This window comes from Anastrepha obliqua, chromosome 3 (genome assembly GCF_027943255.1).
Source record: "Anastrepha obliqua isolate idAnaObli1 chromosome 3, idAnaObli1_1.0, whole genome shotgun sequence".
Lineage (NCBI taxonomy): Eukaryota > Metazoa > Arthropoda > Insecta > Diptera > Tephritidae > Anastrepha > Anastrepha obliqua.
This window is the reverse complement of record NC_072894.1, coordinates 33,219,452-33,240,212: the sequence shown is the minus strand read 5'-3', so window position 1 is coordinate 33,240,212 and position 20,761 is coordinate 33,219,452. Positions and strand designations below refer to the sequence as shown.

The 20,761-nt window shown below is 35.4% G+C and overlaps 1 protein-coding gene across 10 annotated transcripts in view; it reads left to right on the top strand.

Annotated features, from left to right (window-relative positions):
• Nucleotides 1–20,761, top strand: part of LOC129242557 (epsin-1) — a 41,237-nt gene that overhangs the window by 4,562 nt on the left and 15,914 nt on the right. For 6 of the 10 annotated variants that reach the window (XR_008582188.1, XM_054879256.1, XM_054879258.1 and 3 more), the window contains exon 2: nucleotides 20,303–20,462. The exons of 3 other annotated variants lie outside the window; for them this stretch is intronic. Coding sequence is in view for 6 of the 7 variants with exons in the window: in XM_054879256.1 (XP_054735231.1) it covers nucleotide 20,462 (1 nt within the window). In the remaining variant the exon portion in view is untranslated. Of the gene's footprint in view, nucleotides 1–16,435; nucleotides 16,551–20,302; nucleotides 20,463–20,761 lie in introns of those variants that run through there. One more of the 10 variants, XM_054879255.1, reaches the window with a different exon arrangement.

Genomic DNA, 20,761 nt, shown 5'->3' with positions numbered 1-20,761 from the left:
TAAGTGAGATCTTTTTACAGATCAGCCAGCACTACCTAACCTAACTTAAGGCGAACCTCTGCTAAATAAGTTGATTATCCGTCGTCGCTCATCTCTGACTGGTATTAAGAGCGTGTAATACAATATTTGTGATTGAGCTATCAATATGAAGCAAAAATAATTGCATTCGTGGCAAAAAAGTTCACAGGCTGTTTCGGTCCCACCACCAGCAACTCGGCCTTCGCTTAATTCTATTTGGGAAGTCTCCCGGCTGCTAATTAATCTTCTTTGTTTTCGTATTTACTTTTTAGCCAATTGCCGTTTTGGCTTTATAATGGAAATATTCATTTGGTGGGTGTTTTTTGAGAGAATTAGAATTATAAATTAAATTTTAAACCACAAGTGTCGAGGAAATAAGAATCTTTCCTTTTATTGGTAGATAGTTTCATGATATTAATAAAGAAGTAAAATCAGACAGAGACATATTAGTTTATTTACGTATGGAAGATATGTGACTTTGAAGGCCTGCGTGCCCCGAAAAACTTCATTCAATAAATTGATTGAGTAGGTACTGCCTTACTGGTGGTAATTATCTTTTTTTAACGGCTGGATTACCAAAGAGAGTGGCTTGCCCTTCGAACTTTATATGTCACGTGGAGCAACTGCTATGAAAAAGGAGTAGTTGAAATTAAGTCCATAACTTCGGGGCATGCACCTTCGACTACAAAGACTGCGTTCTCTCAACAGTCGGTTCGACCCTATCGGAGCGATCTGGCTCTGCAGTAGTGGTATTCTATTGCCCTGTTATAAAATAGTTACATATTTTTGTTCAATATTGTAAAATGTTGATTAACAGTCAACAATGGCGATGATGTTCATTACTAATTACAGTTACAGTTGCTATTAGCTATGCATTTTACATTAATAACGGTTATGTTCTTTAAAAAATGTCCACTAATAATACAGACTTCTTCGTTGCAATATTCCTCTCCTCTAGCCACTGTCACGCGAATATTATTTTAATAATCCTATGCATATTGTGAGATACTTATCGCAAGAACACTTATGCATTTTTTTTTTCTATTTTTATGCAATGTTCTCCTACTTGGCTTTTATCACTTATTTGTATTTGATAACAAACCATTCGAACGAGACAAAGAACTTATTTGGAAGCGCGTTTATCAAACACTCATTTTATACGCTTTCTAGTTTGTTTATGCTTTGCTTTGTCACACAATTGCGTCAACGCCAGCACTCCAGACCCTTACCGCCTACTGACTAATCCTCTGGCAGCCAAACGAAGAAGTACATTTTGAGATCAACGTACAATAAATTTGGGTTTTAAAAAATTTGCTGCATTTGATTGCTGCTTTATTGTTCTAAGTATGTGAACAAATTTATTTGCATTGTATGTGTGAGTGAATATATGTGTGTGAATGCGCGCAGCCATATGTTCTTTTGTGCTTTGCTGTTTTGCCAAAAATATATTGAACTCAGTGCAATGTTATTTGTATGTAAATGCAAGTGTAGAAGTGGAGCATTGCAGACAAGAACACTCACGTTGCTTTCGCAGGCTGACTGATGGCAAGTAAAGTGAAAATGTCTGAAAGTCAAGTTCATGCACCCGTTAAATGTTATTCACTACTTTCATCATTGTGTGTTTTATGGCTATCATTAACAAATACATACGGACATATTTATATGTTAACCACACATAAAATACAAACATGCGTTAAAGCATACATACTTGTATGTATGTACATACTATAACTGTGCGTCATAACCTGATATCTCAATCCCCAATTTTCTAGCTGAGCTTGTAAAACCTTTCCACTACACCCGAGTGAACTCATAGAAGGTCGGTTCGCTAGCGCAACAACAACACTTACAAACCTACATGAATTTGGTTTTTGCAATTTGGAAGTTGGATTGTCAAAAATGAGAATGTGAATGTAAACAAAGCAGGGCACTTTGATATTTCAACCAGTAAACCGCAAGAAAAACAACACAAATCAGCTGCGAGAGCGAATTCTCTTTGTATTAATTCGACCTGGACTATAACGTGAATATGTATTTAAATAAAACTATTCTTATGTGCAGTTCGTATGCTGTTACTTTTGAAATCAGTGCTGCTGTAAATTATGCCATTTCATGCTGGCCGTTTTTGTTTGTCAATTTATGCAAATCAAGCTATGTTAACGATTTTTAATTAAGTTGCACAAAGCAAGAATTGTTTGCGTTCAGTAAGTATAGGCACGCACACAGCACTTTCATTCATGTTTGCCAACGTTGAATCAACAGCGGAACATATTTATGAGTTATATGGATGTATTTATAAATATCGCACACTTATGTATGTATATATATGCATACATACAAACATGCCAGTGATAACGATTGACACATTAATGAGTTGCTCGGCGTCATATGGTATGCGACTATTTTTAATGCACTCATGGTTGTCAACGGTGGTACATTGGCTTCAAAAATGGTGCATTCGCTTCGATTGGTCTAAAAAAGCTTCAATCCGAGGTTTTGCATATTAAAATTCAAATTTTGTTTTTTTTTTTAATTAATTAGGAAGTAAGTTCGTAAGATTTGTAAAAACTTTTGAATTGCATGCTCCATCAAATCATCCAATATTGACCATCGAAATCAGTTTCATGCATTTGGAAAGGCAGTTATTATTGCAGCATCATAAACATTTCCCATACCTGTACGGGGAATGCTGCAGGATTGACAGTTCTTGAGCGGATATAAATCCAGGTGACTGCCTTTGCTACCAATTTAGCCATGTTTCGTAAATGGAAAGTCGGTTTCATCCATTTTTCATTGTTAGTTCAAGTGGCTCCAAACGCCACATAGTTGAATATTTAGCAAGATTTGATGAACATTTTAAAAAATGTTCCTCAATGTTCAAATAAAAGATGATCAATTTAGAGGTATCAGATTTTAAATTGAAAAAAAAAAAAACAACACAAATTCAAATTGATTGGGCAATCTTTATTATTTTATCACGACATTTATTTTTTAAAAATAATCTCTTTCACATGTTGGCCGCAACTGACACTCGGAGGTTTTCCATTGCCATAGAAAAAACTTTTTCTGGTCTTTCATCGAGATTCGAACCTACGTTCTCTCTGAATTCCGAATGGTAGTCACGCACCAATTCATCGGCTACGGCGGCCGTCTATATAGACCTTTACTTTTCGAAAAAAGCTTTTTTGTTTGGTTCATTTTAGTGGAAAAATTAGTGCGAAAACCACATTTCATGCGGCAACTAAGTATGAAACCAGATTATGCGCTTAATACTTTCGCCGTTTGGTGCCATTTGCTTTTGGCGCCGGTCAACTAATGTGAGGCACTTCCTGTCGGCATATACATACATATATTCGTATGTACATATTTATACCCTCGTGTATTTGTGCCAGAGTATTATAATTTTGTTAACGGCTGTATGTGAAAGCATAAAATAATCCAGATATAGACATATGCTCAGAATGATGAGAGGAGTCGATTCAGCTAAGGCAGTCCGCCCGTCCGTACGCACGATGACGGTAATTTTAAAAAAAGAAAAAAAAAAAAAAAAATACGTGGTATCTCTGTTGTAAACGAAGCAAAGTTAGTAAAATTTGTTACAAATGATGAACCCAAAATATAAATACGATGGAAGAACAGTTTTCTAAACAGAAGAAATACACCTAATTCTTTTTTTACACGACAGATACGTTTCCAAAAAAATTCGTGTAAAAAGAAATTTGTATAAAAAGAGAATTAAGAGAAAACAGAAATAATGAATATAAATTATAAGAAATAAATTATTAAACGACGAGAGCAAAATGTACCGAGTCTCAGAGACTTTTCCTGAGATTAATTTAAACGCCTCGTATATGCGTCGAAAAATCTCACTATTGCTTTATTAGATTAAAAAAAAAAAATCATAAAATATTAAAATATGCGTATATCTCAAAAACCATTTAATAACCTCGCACAAACTCAGTTAGATTCGATTTAAATATTTCTTGAGTTCGGTTAAAACCACACACGCATTTTTATATGTTAAGACTAAATTTCCGTCCGTTCTTCTGATTATACATGCTATAACTCTCATTATCAATGAGTTTGTTTGATTGCAAAAATTAACAGTCAGCTCAAATTTGATTTTTTTGAAATTTGCGCGGGTATATAAAGTTCGATCTGAGCCAAATTTAATTTTGCTTACTTGTAACGTTTTGGGGTTTTTTGGTCTATTTTATTTTACTTTATTTGAGTATACAGCGATTTTTAACGGACCTTGGTAAAAGTCACGTATAGGTAAATAGCATTTGTTGTTGTTGTTGTAAGAAGTAGTGGACCGAGTGGATCAGAGGATGTGTCTTTGTCATTAATTTTAGCTGTAGTGCTTCTTGTCGCTAGGGACAGGCGTTGGCGTTATGATCTATATTCACTATATCTCAGGGCGTTAAGAATAGTGAGCCGCCCACTATGGTTTACATAGTATGGTTTAGTTTACATGTATTCCAATTTTCGCAAAAGAATTTTTGTAATGTTTTGTAAAGAAGGAAGTTCCAAAATTATTAGGTCGATGAACTGATTAGATATTTCTTCGCCTGCCTTGTTGAGAGTGGATTTGTTCTTACCACATGGATCTTATATGATACCAAGGGGCAGCTGCTAAGTTCATGGCCTGAGGTACTTAATAAAGTATGATTATATAATTTTTTTCTTTTGCAAGAAAGCCATTGAAAAATATTTTTTAATTATTATTTAATTATTTTTATTATTTATTATTTCTCTTCAAAATGGTTTTCTATGTCCGCCTCCGAAAATACTTGTCCTCAATTGTTTTTTTTTTTTTAATTGACCAAAAAAAAATCAATGGGCCAGGTCTGGACTGTAGGATGGATGAATAAACTGTGAATATTGTAGCTTTTATTTTTGAATAAAAGCCATTGAAAAAAAATGTTTAATTATTTAAATCTTTGTTTTTATTTATTACCAGCTTTAACCCGCGGCCCCGCTCACGTAGGAGTAGTTTTAAGGGATTTAGGATATGTGTATAAAAGAGTAATTCATAGAAAATAATTTTTTATTAATAACCATAATATTACAATACCCGGCATCCGTTGCTATGCCTCGTTGAATAAAATCAAAGCAACCAATCAGAAAGATATCAAGCAAAATTATTTTTATTAATTTTCTATCTCAAACCGTTTTTGAACTTTGCATTTGGGTCATAGTTGAACAGCTTATGCTAAGTCTAGAGGGTGCTATAAATAGTGGGAAATAGGAAAAACTAAGATTTTTTAGATTAAATTTAAGCAAATATTCGATTATTAGTGACGAATGAGAGTGGTGGCGCGGCCTGGGGGCTGTGGGAAGGGAGTTCCATCATAAAAACATGCCTTTAACCTTCATTGGGTGAAAATATGAATGTATAAAAATTTTTTCGTCATTTGGTGTTGTCGTTTCGTAGTGATGCGCGGACAACGTACAGATATTCACCTTTATAGTATGGATTTCTCTTCAAAATGGTATTCTACGCCCGCTTTCCAAAATATCCGTCTTCGCAACTGCTTTTTTTTAATTGAAAAAAAAAAAAAAAACTATGGGTGACAGGTCCGGACTGTAGGATGGGTGACCAATGTGAATATTATAGCTTTTACGTATCGAAGATGTTAATTCGAAGCACTTTGTTGGCAGTACTGGATATTCATTCAGGTAGTGTCATCAATTCCTCGAGTTCCAAGTTGGAGCTTAGGGCCACTGTTAAATGGGTAGTGTGGCTGTAGAGTTAAATGGGCCCGTCTTTTCTTTGCCTATATAGCTTCTGTACCTCTAAACATGAATGTTATATCAACAATTATTCAGTATCCGCTTCTTTTGTGTTTTAATCCATTTAAGTTTCTCGGCGTTAGTTCGTCAAGTGCTGCTCCGAACAGGAGCGATATTCTGCGGATACTGAGGTTAGTCCACCTACTGCGAGGAAGTAGTACAGCTTTCGATTTGTCACTGTAGAAAAATTCAGACCATCGGTTCCATCTGCTTTCTTGTATGGCGAAATACAACTATCTCGTGGATTCACATATGGATCGGGGGTATTAATGCTATTGAAGGAATTATAAGCCCAGCCCCCACGACCTTCTTTCATACGTATTGCGTAGCTTACACCCTTCAGTACGCTCTTGATTACTGATTGGCTTTCCGCAACAAAGACGAGTTTTCAGGCATTCAAGTCTTTTATGTCTACCAAAATGTTTGCTGAACCGTCAATAAAATAGATCTAAAGTTGCCTGGAATTCTGTAAGCATTCTTTAAATGCACGTCGTTGGTGAAAGGAGAGCCAGATGAAGTTTTAATATAGCCCTTAGAACCTTCCATGGAGATTTGAGGCGCCGCTTTTGTCAGTTGAATTTTCTCTGTATATTTTTAGTAGCAAATCTGCTAATGTTGGCTGCCGATGTTACCAAATTTTAATCGAAAAACGAAAAAATATTTTACGAGTTTAGAATATTTCATCATCTTCCAATTTAAATTGTATCAACAACGCATTTTCGATGCAAATACTCTTAGGTACTTTTCCCATTGCACAAACTAATTATCGATAATTTCGATCTATATTTATTATGTATTTGTGGTAATTCACACCTTTGTGTGATAAAGAGCATTCCTGACAGCTCATCGCCACTTTCTTATATTTCCTTTGTACTTTGAATTAGCGATAATTTGTTTTTATATATAATTTCTAGTAGTTGTTGTAGTTTATATCATAAGTATATATATACATATATATATGGTACATAGGTTTACATACCTTGGCACAACTGCTCTCTTCTATCATTTGGTAAACAAACATTAAACGCAAAGATAAATCGCTCACATATATACGAAATTGCATACATTGACTTGACAGACTTCATTCCAGTTGATAAGATTACCTAAAATTATTGATAAAATGGGGGAAAGTGGCAACAAAGCAGAATACGAGGGACGTTGAATAATTTGATCGACTAATGTGGAATTTGTGGAACAACATCAAGACACACGCCACAAATAGGAGGAGGAGCTCGGCCAAACACCTAACAGAAGTGCACGCGCCAATTATTATTATTTTTTAAGTAAAATGAACCTTTCATATAGCACTGCTTAAGGTACCATGGGTCACTTTGGTTCTAGTACCCTTCCAACTTTAGGACAAGGCTTCCTAAAACCGGCATCGTTAGATTTAATTGGGCACTATGGTTATCGCAGCAATAGTGGAAAAGGTTAACCGCGTTTGCGAAGCTCAGAAGGGATTCTATGTTGAATTTAAATTATTCTACATAAATTTTAGCAACTGCGCTATAGATCACACCCTGCTGAAGGCTAAAGAACGGCTAATGTCATTAAGCAGATTATTTTTTAAACTCTAGGACAGTTGACTGTTGAATATCTATGAGCACTGAGGCAGAGTTTGTTTTAGAAGAGTGTATAGAAATAGTATGAAGCAAATTCATCACAATACCTCATACAAGCCCAGTTTCCTCTTGGATGGAGCTGAGCATGTGTGCCTTTATTTTGATCGTATCAGGCTGCGGCGCATTTTGCCATAGTACCACCGGGCGAACAATATCTGGAAGCTTGTACGGAGCAATGAAACTAGCTTACGGCCCACCTTATGGATTTCTGAGTAAATAGCACGATGCACAGAATTCAGAGGTTTAACCAACATCAGACCGCCTCTCAGCGAACTTGAAAGAATCAGTTGATTGGCTCACGTACCCGAGGTCACAGCGGTTTGCTTACGAAAAAACTAACACTGATACAAAGAAAACTGATTATATTCTCCGCTCATGTCGTTTCGATGCCGTCTCAATACCGACAGATTGGACGAGTGTATGAATACGTGTGAAACGAGCGTGTATAGTTCTGCTGCTGAACCCCCGGTGTCGTGGCAGCCGAAGGTAATCGCTCAATTTTGTTTCGGTTGGCCAAACCTGGTAATCTATCATCTTTGGTTTCACAACAAATGCACCTATTTTGGGAAATACAGTCTGTCCAATAAAACGTGACCGTAGCTAAAGGCCGAACCTGGTAATTTATCATCCTGGGGTAAATAGTTGTTAACTTAGTTTCCTTTTTACGCCATCTGACCTTACCTACAGAGGCGAGCATTAATGGATGTATTGTGCCACTTTTGTACTTATATCCGTTCTATCTAATTTGGCATACTTTTCACTAATTTTTAAATTGTGCAGTGGGGTATTTCAGCCTGAACCCGAAGCCAAAGTTCTGCTTTGTATACTGGTTGTATCTTTTTTTTTAAAGAGGCCATAAGTTTTCGATCGGATTCAGATCTCGGCTCTGAGGAGGCCACTTCAGGACTCAAAATAAGGTATGGTATAGGTATTTGTGGACCCACTGGGGGTTGAGGTAATCGCTCAGAATTTTCTAAAACTGCCCCTTTTCGCTTTCCTGACATTGCGCAAAAAAAAAATCGTCAATAATCGACGTGAACTTTTAGCCACTTCAAAATTCAAATGCATTCTCAAGATTAAAAGAAATTCTGATTAAAAAGTGTGAAATTTTGATAGTTTTTTATTATTTTCATTTTTTTCATTTTTTTCATTATTTGTTTTTTTTTATTAATTTTAATTTTTGTTTTTTAATGAAAATTTTTTTTTTATTTATTTTAATTTTTTTTATTCATTTTTATTTTTTTTTTATTAATCTTAATTTATTTTAATTGATATTCATTTTTTTTATTAATTTTAATTTTTTGATTTTTTTTTTATGAAAATTAAGTTTTACAAGGGTGCCGTAAAATTAATAATAAAATTTTATTTTTGAAAATCTTTTTTACTAAATAAAAAGAAAAATGATTCTCAGTGATGAAAATCTTTAACCCTCCGTTGGGCACCCGCGCCTGACCAGACTTTTTCGAGTTAAGGCGTGAATTTAATATATTTCTATTTTAGCTAACGACTGGAGCTCGCAGGTAGCTTACTAAAATTTAATTTTCTATCGATTTATGAATATAACCTTTTAAAAAAAATGCTCGAACAGGACGAAAAAGGGCAGGTCCGGGTTCCCAACCGAAGATTTAGACCAACGGAGGGTTACTTTAAGTGATGAAAATCTTTATTTTGACCTTTACCTTTGACCTTTTCAAGCGCTCCATTGCTTGTCTGTTTGAATACTGCAGCTATTTAGTTTACAAGTGTCAAATATGATTGACGTGCGACGCCATTTACAGAATTAATAAAAAATCTTCGGATAGGGTGATTAATTTTGCCTTGTACAGTTTTAATATAGGAATAAAGAATGAACAAATTATTAAAATTCAATTCAAAATAAATAAATTGTCAAAACTTGGCAGCTATCATCACTTGGGCTTAAAAAGCTATTCAGTGGCACGTTGTAACTGATTCATTTGCTCGTTCAATCGTAGTTCGATTTTCAAATACCTTAAAGGTCTTTTAATTGAACCGCTTAGAAAAACAAGCAACATTAAATGCTCCTTTAGATATTGGTATGTCATCCTTGCCTGCATTTAGAACCGTTTTGCTACTGGTTTTTTACATACATACATACTTGGAGATACAAGTACATTTGCATAGTACGTAGCTACATAATAAAGCAATTTATTTAAAATTTATCCTGTAAGTTGCATATTCAATTTCCACGAACTGGCTATATACGAACCGTGTAATCTAAGTGGACACTATTGAAGTTCTACTATCGCTTTCTCACTAAAGTCTACACCTTTTGCCTACCCGGCACCGTGACCAGCTCCACCACGTGTTCGCTGTTGTTTACTTGCCAATGAGAATTTATTTTTAGTTTTAATTGCAGTGAGGAAAAAACACAAAAAAATAAAAGAATTCTGAAGGGTGGTTGCTTGCGGTCACACGTGAACATACATACTCGTATTTAGAATAAATCGATAAATAACTTACCAGGGTCATAGGTCTGGCATAACACAGACATACACTGTCCACTGAGGTGAGAATCTTAAGCGTTTGAGAAAGTCTGTAAAAAGGTATTGCGGTGCAAAATTTATGGATTTTTTCCAATAGTTTTTTTCGGGATATGAGTATGAAGAAATCTGGTGAGAATTTTCGAATTCACGACAAGCCGTCACATTACTATAGACGGACGAAGACATACTCCTTCCAAATACTGGAGTATTGTTATGACTCCACTGATGCGGGCAATCAACTGATTCTTTCAAATTTGCTGAGAGCCGGTTAACGGTCTGATCTTGGTCACACCTTCTGAATTCTTTTCACCATGGGTGGTCTACGAATTCGAAATCAAATAGTGAAGTCATATTTGGACATAAAATATATCAGAAAAATAAATGCAAAGTCATTTTCTAATACCCATCATCTCATAGGGTGGCGAGATAAATCTTCTCCGTTCATTGAAATAAATGGCTAATTAGCGATGTTATTAAAATATTAAGTGAATTTTTGGTTGTAATAACCACGCCCACTTATCATGTAAGGTTCATTTTCAAAAAATATAAAAAACTTGACGTTATTGTGATAAACGAGGCAAAATTACTCAAATTCGGTGAAAATTAGGGACTCAGGATAAGAAATATAATTTAATTTTACTACATTTTCAAATAAAGAATGGACTCGATAAAATCCGACACTTGCGTGAAACTAACTGCAAATAAAAAATAAGTATACATACTTGTATTTATGGTGTTCGTTGTCGTTAATAATTTGGCATATCTACCTTTTGTAACTTCTACGTTTTTTTCAAAATGAGCTTGCGGAGTCATCTGTGCGCAAAAAGCAAGAAAATGATAGTTTGTCGCAAAATTTCATATGAAATACTTGAAATTGTCCGAAAACTACGGTGACTTATGTGTTAAAAAAGTTGAATGAAACCTAATGCTGGTAGTGGATGAAAAAAGGATTTGCGTCCGAGTCAAGTGAAAAGAGTGGTGTCATTATTTCGAAAAAAGCCTGACCAGCCAGATGCTGGGAGATATCGGGAGGTTGCGTTTCAGAAGAGTGCAAAAGTGAAGGCTTACGATCATATAAAACAATTGAAGGACTCAATCGAAATATAAACAAATAAGAGTGATAAAACTCGTTTCCTGAAATTATACAGTCAAGTCATTTTTAAATATGATTGCATGTCAATAATGAAACATATACCAAAGCAGAATTTAAGTGAAATCAAGGCACTAAATTTTATACTACACCAATAAGAGTAGGAGTGCCAGGTGCCTTTAAGCTAAAAATGTTGGACAAGTTCCCTAAACAAGAGTTGGTTTGACAAGCCGAACGTTCATTGCAACAGGCACAATAAATCAAGAATTTTAAAGGAAAGAGTATTCCCAAAAACGTTTGCTGTCATTCAGAAATAACAAGGACAAGGACTGTTCTATTCTGGCCTGATTTAACATAGTGCCATTACAGTCATCTTACCATGAACTGGTATGAAAGTCCCGGGGTAAATATTGTCCGAAACGACCACAACTCACCAAACTGTCCACAATTGCGACCTTTTGAAAAATATTGAGGAAAACGTTTTTGGCAGAGAGCAGATGGTGCTGTAATAAAAACAGAGGAGTCAAGTCTAAATTGCACTATTTCGTTTATAATAAAGAGAATTTATATCAGTTTTTTATTAAACATAGTACGCCTAAAGCTGCAATGAGTGCTGCCGCTGCCGTATCTTAGCCGTAACCGTAACCAAATCAATCAGCTGTTCTGATCAAACGTATTGGCATCAGGTGCCGCGCCATAACGTCATAACCATAACCGTAGGTATCTATTGAATTTTGGGTTTTCCCCGTAACCGTAAGCAGATCACTTTACATTTGTTTTGATATTTGCAATAAAAATTTGAATATTAGAAAAACGAAAAAATAATTTACATAGTGGGAAATTATCCGAGTTTTTATAACATAATGTAAATGTTATCATTAATTCTACTTCAATATCAGCTGTTTATGGTTACGGTATGACTAATCGACGAATGCGGTAATGTCGCAGCTATGGCGTTATGGTTACGGCACCACTAACTGCTAGCTTAAAAAAGACTACAAACACGCAACAAATCATAACCCCACATCTAAACATTCTACTATATGGCATCTGCCATATTTCTGTTTTGACTTCGTCCCGTTTTCTCTTGTGGGCAACTTGCAACCTTAGCTCGTCACATTGCAGTGGCAGTTGCAGCAACAAATTTGACTGCAGCTAAATAGAATATGTGTTTTTGAGTCGAAAACGCCGTGCTGGAAAACACAAAACCTGCAACTTTCTATTTTTGCCGTACGGCAAGTCTGAACGTATTTAATAACTGTTCAATAAAACAATTTTCTATCGCGCAAATTTTTATGGACGGTGTTTTAATTATATCAAATTAATAATTAAAATACAATAATTTAATTAATAGATTTAAATTAATTGAGTTCATCCAAATGCACCCTTATCTTTCTGATAAAAGTTGGAAAGCGCGTAGAAAAGTCCAGCTTAGCCAAGTTATTCTGAAAAATGAATGTGCGTCCCGATTTCAAAGTTGTGGTCGCGCCCATCGTCTATGACTACCATAAATTCTATTAAAACCCTCTTTCGCTTCAATAATCATTAATTTTATAATAAATATTTTTCACAATAAACAAAAACCTCTTTACGTAGACCGAAATACAATACTTTATTTCACGACAGTAGCAGCTGTTGTTTTTTGTTTATATGTGGCACCACGGCACGTTTTACACATGACGCCAGGCACATGAGGCCTATTACTCGGCGGCGAACAACGTGAAATGAAAATCGCCAACCGATCTATGGTTATGATTTGTTGCGTGTTTCTGGCTCGCTTAACTAAGAAGAAAATAAAACAAAAATTTTAAATAAATATAATATAAAAATAGTTTGTAAAGGTTGATTAATTTAGAGGTATCCGATTTTAAATTGAAAAAACAACGAAAATTCAAATCGATTGGGCGATCTTTATTATTTTTATGTAGAACCAACTATTCTTGACATTTATTTATTAAAGATAATTCCTTTCAAATGTTGGCCGCAACTGCGTCGTAATTCGGCCATCTGTAAACACCACTTTTGAATGACTCGCTGGGGCACTCCGCTCCGGCATCTCATGAATAACTTTAGTAATGTTGGCTTCCAATACCTCAATCGATGCCTGGTTTATCCACAAAGCATTTAGACTTACACACCGCCACAAATAAATGTCCATACCACACGATCTTGGTGGCCAATCCACTGGTCCGAGACGAGAGATAAATTGCTCACCGAAACGACGATGCAGTAAATCCATTGTTTCACGGTCTGCATGGCAAGTAGGGCCGTCTTGTTGGGGTCAAATGTTGTGGAGATCACGCACTTCAATTTTCGGCATCCGACATCAAAAAGTCGTTTATCATGGCGCGATAGTTTTCGCCATTCAAGGTTCCATTGCCATCAGCCTCGTCTTTGAGTGAATATGAGTTGGCGATTCCTCCAGCCCATAGGCCGCACCAAACGGTTGTTTTCAATGGATGTTCTTTATGGCTTTATGTTCTTATGGCTTCGGGTTGCTCTTCAGCCCAAATACAGCAACTGTGCTTATTGAGGTAGCCACTAAGCCAAAAATGAGTCTCATCACTGATAGCCATAAGTTGGTCTGAGCGCGCGATAAACACTTTTCACAGAGCGTCGAGTTTCGTAATATAATTGTACGATTTCTAAACGTAGGTTTGATGAAATGTCAATGAATACTGAAGAAAATTATGTATTTGGTTTGACTGTAATCACGCGTGATCTGTAAAAACAAAACCCTATTGGAAAAAGTGTCTTCAATCTGATCACGCTTTATAACTTTGTTGCTATGACGATTTTCGTCCGATTACAATTCTTCCTGCTCCTTTAGTTCAGTTTAATTTAATTTGAAAAAGGTTTAGTTTAAAGTTTTAATTTGAACTGAAAGGGCTATATGGATATGCAAACATACAAACAAATGCTGTATTGTTACATACTAATGCATATCTGCTGTCAGCTGCGCGGTCAGCTGTGGCAATTCCCCCATCTATTTTTGTTCTTTTCGCACTACTAGGTCTTCGTTTAAACACTTTGCTTTTGCATTTGTTTTTCGCAATTTAGCAAATTGAATTATTTTTCCTTTTCACTTTGTTTTGTTTGTCAATATTCTCGATCCGTGCGGTTGGTTTAAATCGTCGATTGTTTGTGTGAGCCCCTGGTTGGTGTTTAGGCTCGAGAGGGTTTTGCGTGCTAAATGATTGCACATACATACAAACATATCTATGTACGTACGTATGTATGTATTTATGTAAGTAGTCGTTTGTATTCAAAGCTGGTTTGTCTATTGCTTTTTCCATATTATCATAATATATGTATGTACATGTGTATGTGTTAGGGGTATTCGAGATTTGTTGTATTCGTAATGTTTGCTCACTATTTTTACAATGAATTTAAGTCTTCACATCCATATCGCCAACGCGCTGTTGTAAAGTTTCGCGAACAGCTGATTAATGTTTTTGTTTTTTCATTAATTAAACACTGGAAATATGAATTTATTATACCATTGCAAGAGGGGAGAAAGAGGTGATGGACAAGGACGAAAGGGAAAGGGGTGGGGAGGGTTTAGTGTTTGTGGACTATGAACGGTGACTGGTCTGCGGTTGTGTTAACCTCTTTTTGCTGCTGATGAAGTTCATCAGATTTTTGTTATCAAGACCCGCTATATCAGCAAGCGCAGAAAAGAAGTGAGAACCAAGATGCTTGAATCTTAGTCCCGCGAGAGCTGGGCAGCTGAGGAGCAGATGCTGAGATGGTTCCACCTCGTCCTTCATACAGCTGACGCAAAAAGGACTCGAAGTGATTCCAAGTCTCACGGCAAGTGTACCCCGCGGGCAGTGCCCCGTGAGGATGCCCACGAAATTTGAGAGATGAGATTTCGTCATCCTCAGAATATTCCTCGAACGCCTATCTAAACGTGGCCAGAAGGACTTCGCGACCCTACACGTTCGCGTACTTACCCAGCGCTCGCTGAGTTGGTGCAAATCCCATCCTTCCAGTAGTAGAGCGCAGGTTGTCAAGGGGATCCCGATCCTCTCCTTTCGCGGGCACATCGCCTCACTGGTCCCTTGTCTGGCCAGCTCGTCGGCTTCGCAGTTTCCAGGAATGTCATTGTGACCAGGTACCCAAATTATCTTTATATCGAAGAATTCTGATACAATCGAGAGAGAGACCAGGCATTCCCTGACCAGTTTCGAGTACACCATAGTAAAGCCTAGGGCCCTAACTGCCGCTTGGCTATCGGAGTAAATATTTACCTTCTTAACAGTTATTACGCTAGTAAATAGCCAGTCAGCTGCTTCTTTAATTGCGGCCACCTCTGCTTGGAACACACTGCAGTGATTCGGTAGCATGAATTTGAGTTTGATGGGGAACTCTTTGCAGAAAACTCCTCCTCCAACCCTACCGTCCAACTTCAAACCATCCGCGAACAGGTTAACCAGGCCCTGTCCCCAAGTGCTGCCCCCGGTCCTCTCCTCCCTTGATAGAATATGGGTGGAGAAAGTTCCGCTTGGACTAAGCGAAAGCACACACTGATCCGTCGACGAGGGGATGAACTCTAAGTTTCTGAGGATGTTTGAGTGCCCATATGCGAGATTGTAGTATAAAGTATAAATACGACTGTCAAATATGTTGGCAGTCAGCCCAGTATTAACATAGTGTTAAGAACTACCCTAAAATTAAATTCATAAAAATAAATTTTTATATTAATCTCAATTCAAGCAAGTCCTTAACTATCTTCCAAGTCTTTAACTAGTTCCTCCTCCTATTTGTGGAATGTTTTTCTTCATTTTGGTGTTTGTCTGAGGTTCGAACCTATAGTACGTTCTCTCTGAATTCCGAATGGTAGTCACGCACCACCCCATTCGGCTACGGCGGCCGATTAATTTATTAATTAAATTATAATAATTTCCATAATATAAATTACCTTTAAAAACTTACATTGCACCGTAGCGAGCACAACGGACCTGTCTGTGGTGCATTTATTAGCTGTATTTAGTTGTTAGAATTTCGTTGCATTTTCTACAAAAACCTTAAAAACCACAACTACAGAATACAAGGGCTCATACAACAAATCTCGAATATCCCTATTGTGTGCATTAAATATGCATGGGCGTGTGTGTGTGTGCATATACATATGTATATAACTGTTAAATCGTCTTCTGCTTATTTCCATGTTTTGCATGTGTATCTAATTGTATTTGGAAAATTCAGCCCACTCAGTTGTCTCAAATCATTTCAGCTTTCTTTTGCAATATTGATTACTGTTACTTAGTTTTGAATGCGAGGGTGTATACAAACATCCATATGTATTTGATTTTTTTTTCTTTTGTGCGATGTTTTTATTTTCCATATTTTTCACTTTATCTCTGGCAAAGGTGTTGTCTGACCTCAGTTTTCGCGTGAACTTGATGGAAAGGTATTGCAATAATTTTTTACCGAGTCGTTGGTGTTCATTGCTTGCGGTTTGCCAATAAAAATAGTTCTTGTGAAATTTGCTAAATTTTAGACTGCTTTGTTTTGGTGGGTAATTGGTTGTAAAAAGTGTTAATTATTGCTTTTAATATTACAGTCATTGTTTTTACAGAATGTTATTTTTTTTAAGCAGAAACAAATGTATCTAAATACAGTTTTGGACAAAACGATAGGGTCACTCATACTGATTTTTTATGACTCACGACGAAAAGGACTTTGTTGTTAATTCAATTCAAAATTGTATTTAATTTTTTTATTCTGAGTGTTACCTAAGTAAAGTATTTAACTCTCCTCCTTGGACACCTTCTTTAAAACCGTCGGTTATGCATCCGAGGATCCTTTTTAAAAGTTTATGTCCATAAATCGTTAGAAAATTAAATTTTAAGAAGCTACCTGAAAGCTCAAGTCGTTAGCTATAATAGAAATAGAAAGGCCCTCGCCTAATTTGAAATAGTGTGTTTGGCTGTTTCTTTAAAAGCGTGTAAAACGGAAACGAAAAAAGATATTTTTTATTTTGGTTTTCAGTATTTTATTTTTTGGTTCAAAGTTAAAAAATAAAAATCTTTTTTGACAATACGAAGTTCGTTCAAAAAGTTGTCAGCCTTTAAAAAATGGTTACTAAGAAAAGGTATGTCGCTAGCGACACGAACTCCGCGACTCACAGGTGTTTGAAATTAATAAGACAAAAAGGTTCTTGTTCAGTATAAATGTCGTTATCGTGCGAACTGCGATTTTTAAAAAAAAGTAATATTTGACAAAAAGGCGGACGTTCAAAGATGAAACACTTTGACCCTATTTTTAGTGTAAAGATCGGAAAAAATACTAAAAAAATAATCATAGTTCACTTGTTAACATCAATTTTACGTGAGTTAAATTTTATTTCATCAAAATCGGTTCAGTAGAATCGCCTATATCTGTGTCCATTGTCCATGTAAAGAGCATTTTTTGAAGGCTGACAACTTTTTGAAAGAATCTCGTATGGCCAAAAACAAAATTTAATTTTTTTACATAGGATCGAAAAATAAAATACTGAAAACAAAAGTAAAAAAAATCTGTTTTCATTTCCATTTTACACGCTTTTAAAGAAACACCCACGCATTTAGAAAAAAACTTTTTCTTCTTGTTGGTTTTTCACGGAGATTCGAACCAACGATCTCCGAATTTCGAATGGTAGTCACGCACCAACCCATTCGGCTGCGGCGACATTGTGCAAGCTTCTCCATCAATCCAACTCTGTTGCCAAAAAGCATTTGTTCGCCAAAGCTGAGTTATGTTTTGCCTCGTTGTCCTGTTGGTATATCCATTTGCTTAGGGGGAACCGAGAATTGAGTAAGTGCTATACAGCAACAGATTTATTTATTTGAACTTTATAGCTTAGGAGATGTAGCGATTGGCAAATTAAATCGCAAACAAAAACACAACTTGCTGCATGCAGCAAAAGTTGCTCAAACACCGTTTCAAAGGCATTTCGCACTCAGTGAAGGGCGGCATTATTTCCCGAAGTATTTGAACGTAAAGAAGCTTTCCTTAATTCAAAATATGCCATAAAGTATCTCCATGCCATAAAAAGTATCTCTAAAACATAAATAAACCATAATAAACGTAAAGTGACGCTGAGATATCGTAGTAATTCCTACCTTGTTTTTATGTCATCTTTGACATTTCTCATGTAAAATTTTTAACAATGGATACTTACAGGATAAAATTTAAAAAATTAAAATGTAAAGTTAAAATTTTTGAAATTTATTGCGAAAATGGTCGGCCTTTAAGAACAAAATATCGCAAAATTCATGATTGTTATGCCGGAAATTATCGTCCGAATGAGTCAGCAATTCAAAGGTTGGTGAAAAAATTTCGAGAAGCTGGATCTTTCGAGGTTTGGACTAAAAGGACTAGCAGACCCAAAACTGAACGTTCTGATGATAATATTGTTGAAGTAGCGCAAAGTCTTCCTGTACACCCTACAACATCGATGTGTCGGCGTTCGCAACAATTCTAAATTCATTTAACTCAAGAATTAAAACCAGAAGATCATTATGAACGCAGAAATTTCATGAATTGGTAATGGGATTTTGTTGCTGGTTTGTCACGCAAAATCATCTTTAGTGATGAAACTCATTTCACACTGGATGGATTTGTTAACTAGCAAAATTGCCGCATCTGGGGAGAAGAGAACCCTCAGGTAATTTCAGAAAAATCGTTGTCCCGTTTTTCTTCGAAGATGAATATGGAAGAACTATTACTGCCAATCAACATAGCTATAGACAACTGATTGAAGATTTTTTGCAGCCTGAACTTGAAGGAATAGTACATAGCTTGAATCTTTATTTTCGACAGGATGGAGTTACAAGGCACACAACCATTTTGCCATTTTTGTCATTGTGAACTCCCTCCCAATCCCGATGGATACAAAAAAATTAAAATCGGTTCATAAGTCTTCGAGAAATCGAGGCCACCGTGTTCAGAAAAGTCGTTTTGAGAAAAACGCGTTTAAAGTTTTCATTGGCGGCGCTCAGTGAGAGCGCTCAGAATTAAGGAGCGATAATTGAAATGATATGTAAAGTATAACTTCGTCAATTTTCAAGATTTTAAGTTAAATTTTTTTTATAAATAATTTTTTGAATATATCTACTTTAAGAAAATGGCAAAAAAACCGAAATTTTTTTTTGAAAAAACACAGTGGTGTCCCCTTAAAGCCTACTTTAAACTTCGTCTACTCTAAATTTAAAGTCTACTTTAAACTTCAAGTCCTCTTTAAACTTAACGTCCACTTTAAACTTAAAGTCTGCTTTAAACTTAAAGTCCACTTTAAACTTAAAGTATACTTTAAACTTAAAGTATACTTTAAACTTAAAGTATACTTTAAACTTAAAGTATACTTTAAACTTAAAGCCTTCTTTAAACTTAAAGCCTTCTTTAAACTTAAAACCTTCTTTAAACACAAAGTCTGCTTTAAACTTAAAGTTCACTTTAAACATAAAGTCTGTTTTAAAACTAAATTCCGCTTTAATCTCAAAGACTTAAACTTAAATACCCGTTTTAACCAGAAGCGGTTCTAACTTACCACTAAAACTACGGACCAATATATTTACTAAAAAATTGAAAAGTTTAGGGTGCTGATGAGTGTTTTTTGCCGCAGTTGCTCTTATTTACTCATCTCTTTTAATAATCACTTGTTAGTTATTTTAATTGAAAAATAAATTATCTAGCAACACACACCTCTTAAATACTCTGGTCACAAGCAATAACCACCTAACTTGAAAATCATGCTTTCGAAAAAAGCTCTTTTCTATCTGTATTGCAACATAAACAGAAACCAAATTATTATTTTTCTTTCAAAAACTAGAGGCAGGGTTTCTGCGTACCGTTAGTGAAATATGGCAGCTTACAAATACATACATATGTACACTTATGTCAATAAGTCAATTATTTCTTAAGTCGACTTAGGGCGGTTATTGCTTCTAACCACTGAAATGCTTTTACGCTCTCTATTTTTCACACCTTTTTCTTTTCTTTTGTTTTCCGCAAAAAAATATAAAATGCTTTCTTTTAGTACATATGTATATACATATGTATATAAATTTCACTGAAAGCATATTTGCCAATTCCCGACGTTTATGCATTGTAATTTCGCCCTATTTCTTATGTATAGCCGCGTTTTTGCGCCTCTGCCTCTGTCTTTGTCTTTGTGTTTTTATATACTAGTTCTTATTGGTTATATAAAATGTTGTTGTTTCACAAATATGTATTCTTTATACTTTTTTATTTGATTGTGTTATCTTGTATCTTGTATCTCATAGCTTGCTTTGGAGCACTATAAAATCTGCAACTCAACAAAAGCAAAAACCAAAAAAATATAATTACAACAAAACAAACTAGCATTTTACAAAACGCAAAACCATAAAAAGTTAAAGAAAAAGTACATAAAGAAAAAACTAAGCGTAGCGAAAACAATCAAGAGTAAGTCCTACATACAATTTTAGTCAATATTCAATTTGCATATCAATATATACATAAGTCTGTGTCCACATGTACATGCATACCTACATACTTTGTATTTTTTAAATATAAAATTCTACTAAATATTTGTATGTAAATATGATCACATTTCATTAATGTAATTGTTATAAAATGTTTATGTATATTTTTTTATTGTAATGCCATCCAAATGCGCATATACGTGTATGTATGTGTGTACTTAAGTAGTGCATAGAACCACATAACGGATACTATGTATACATATCTACTCATATCTATCA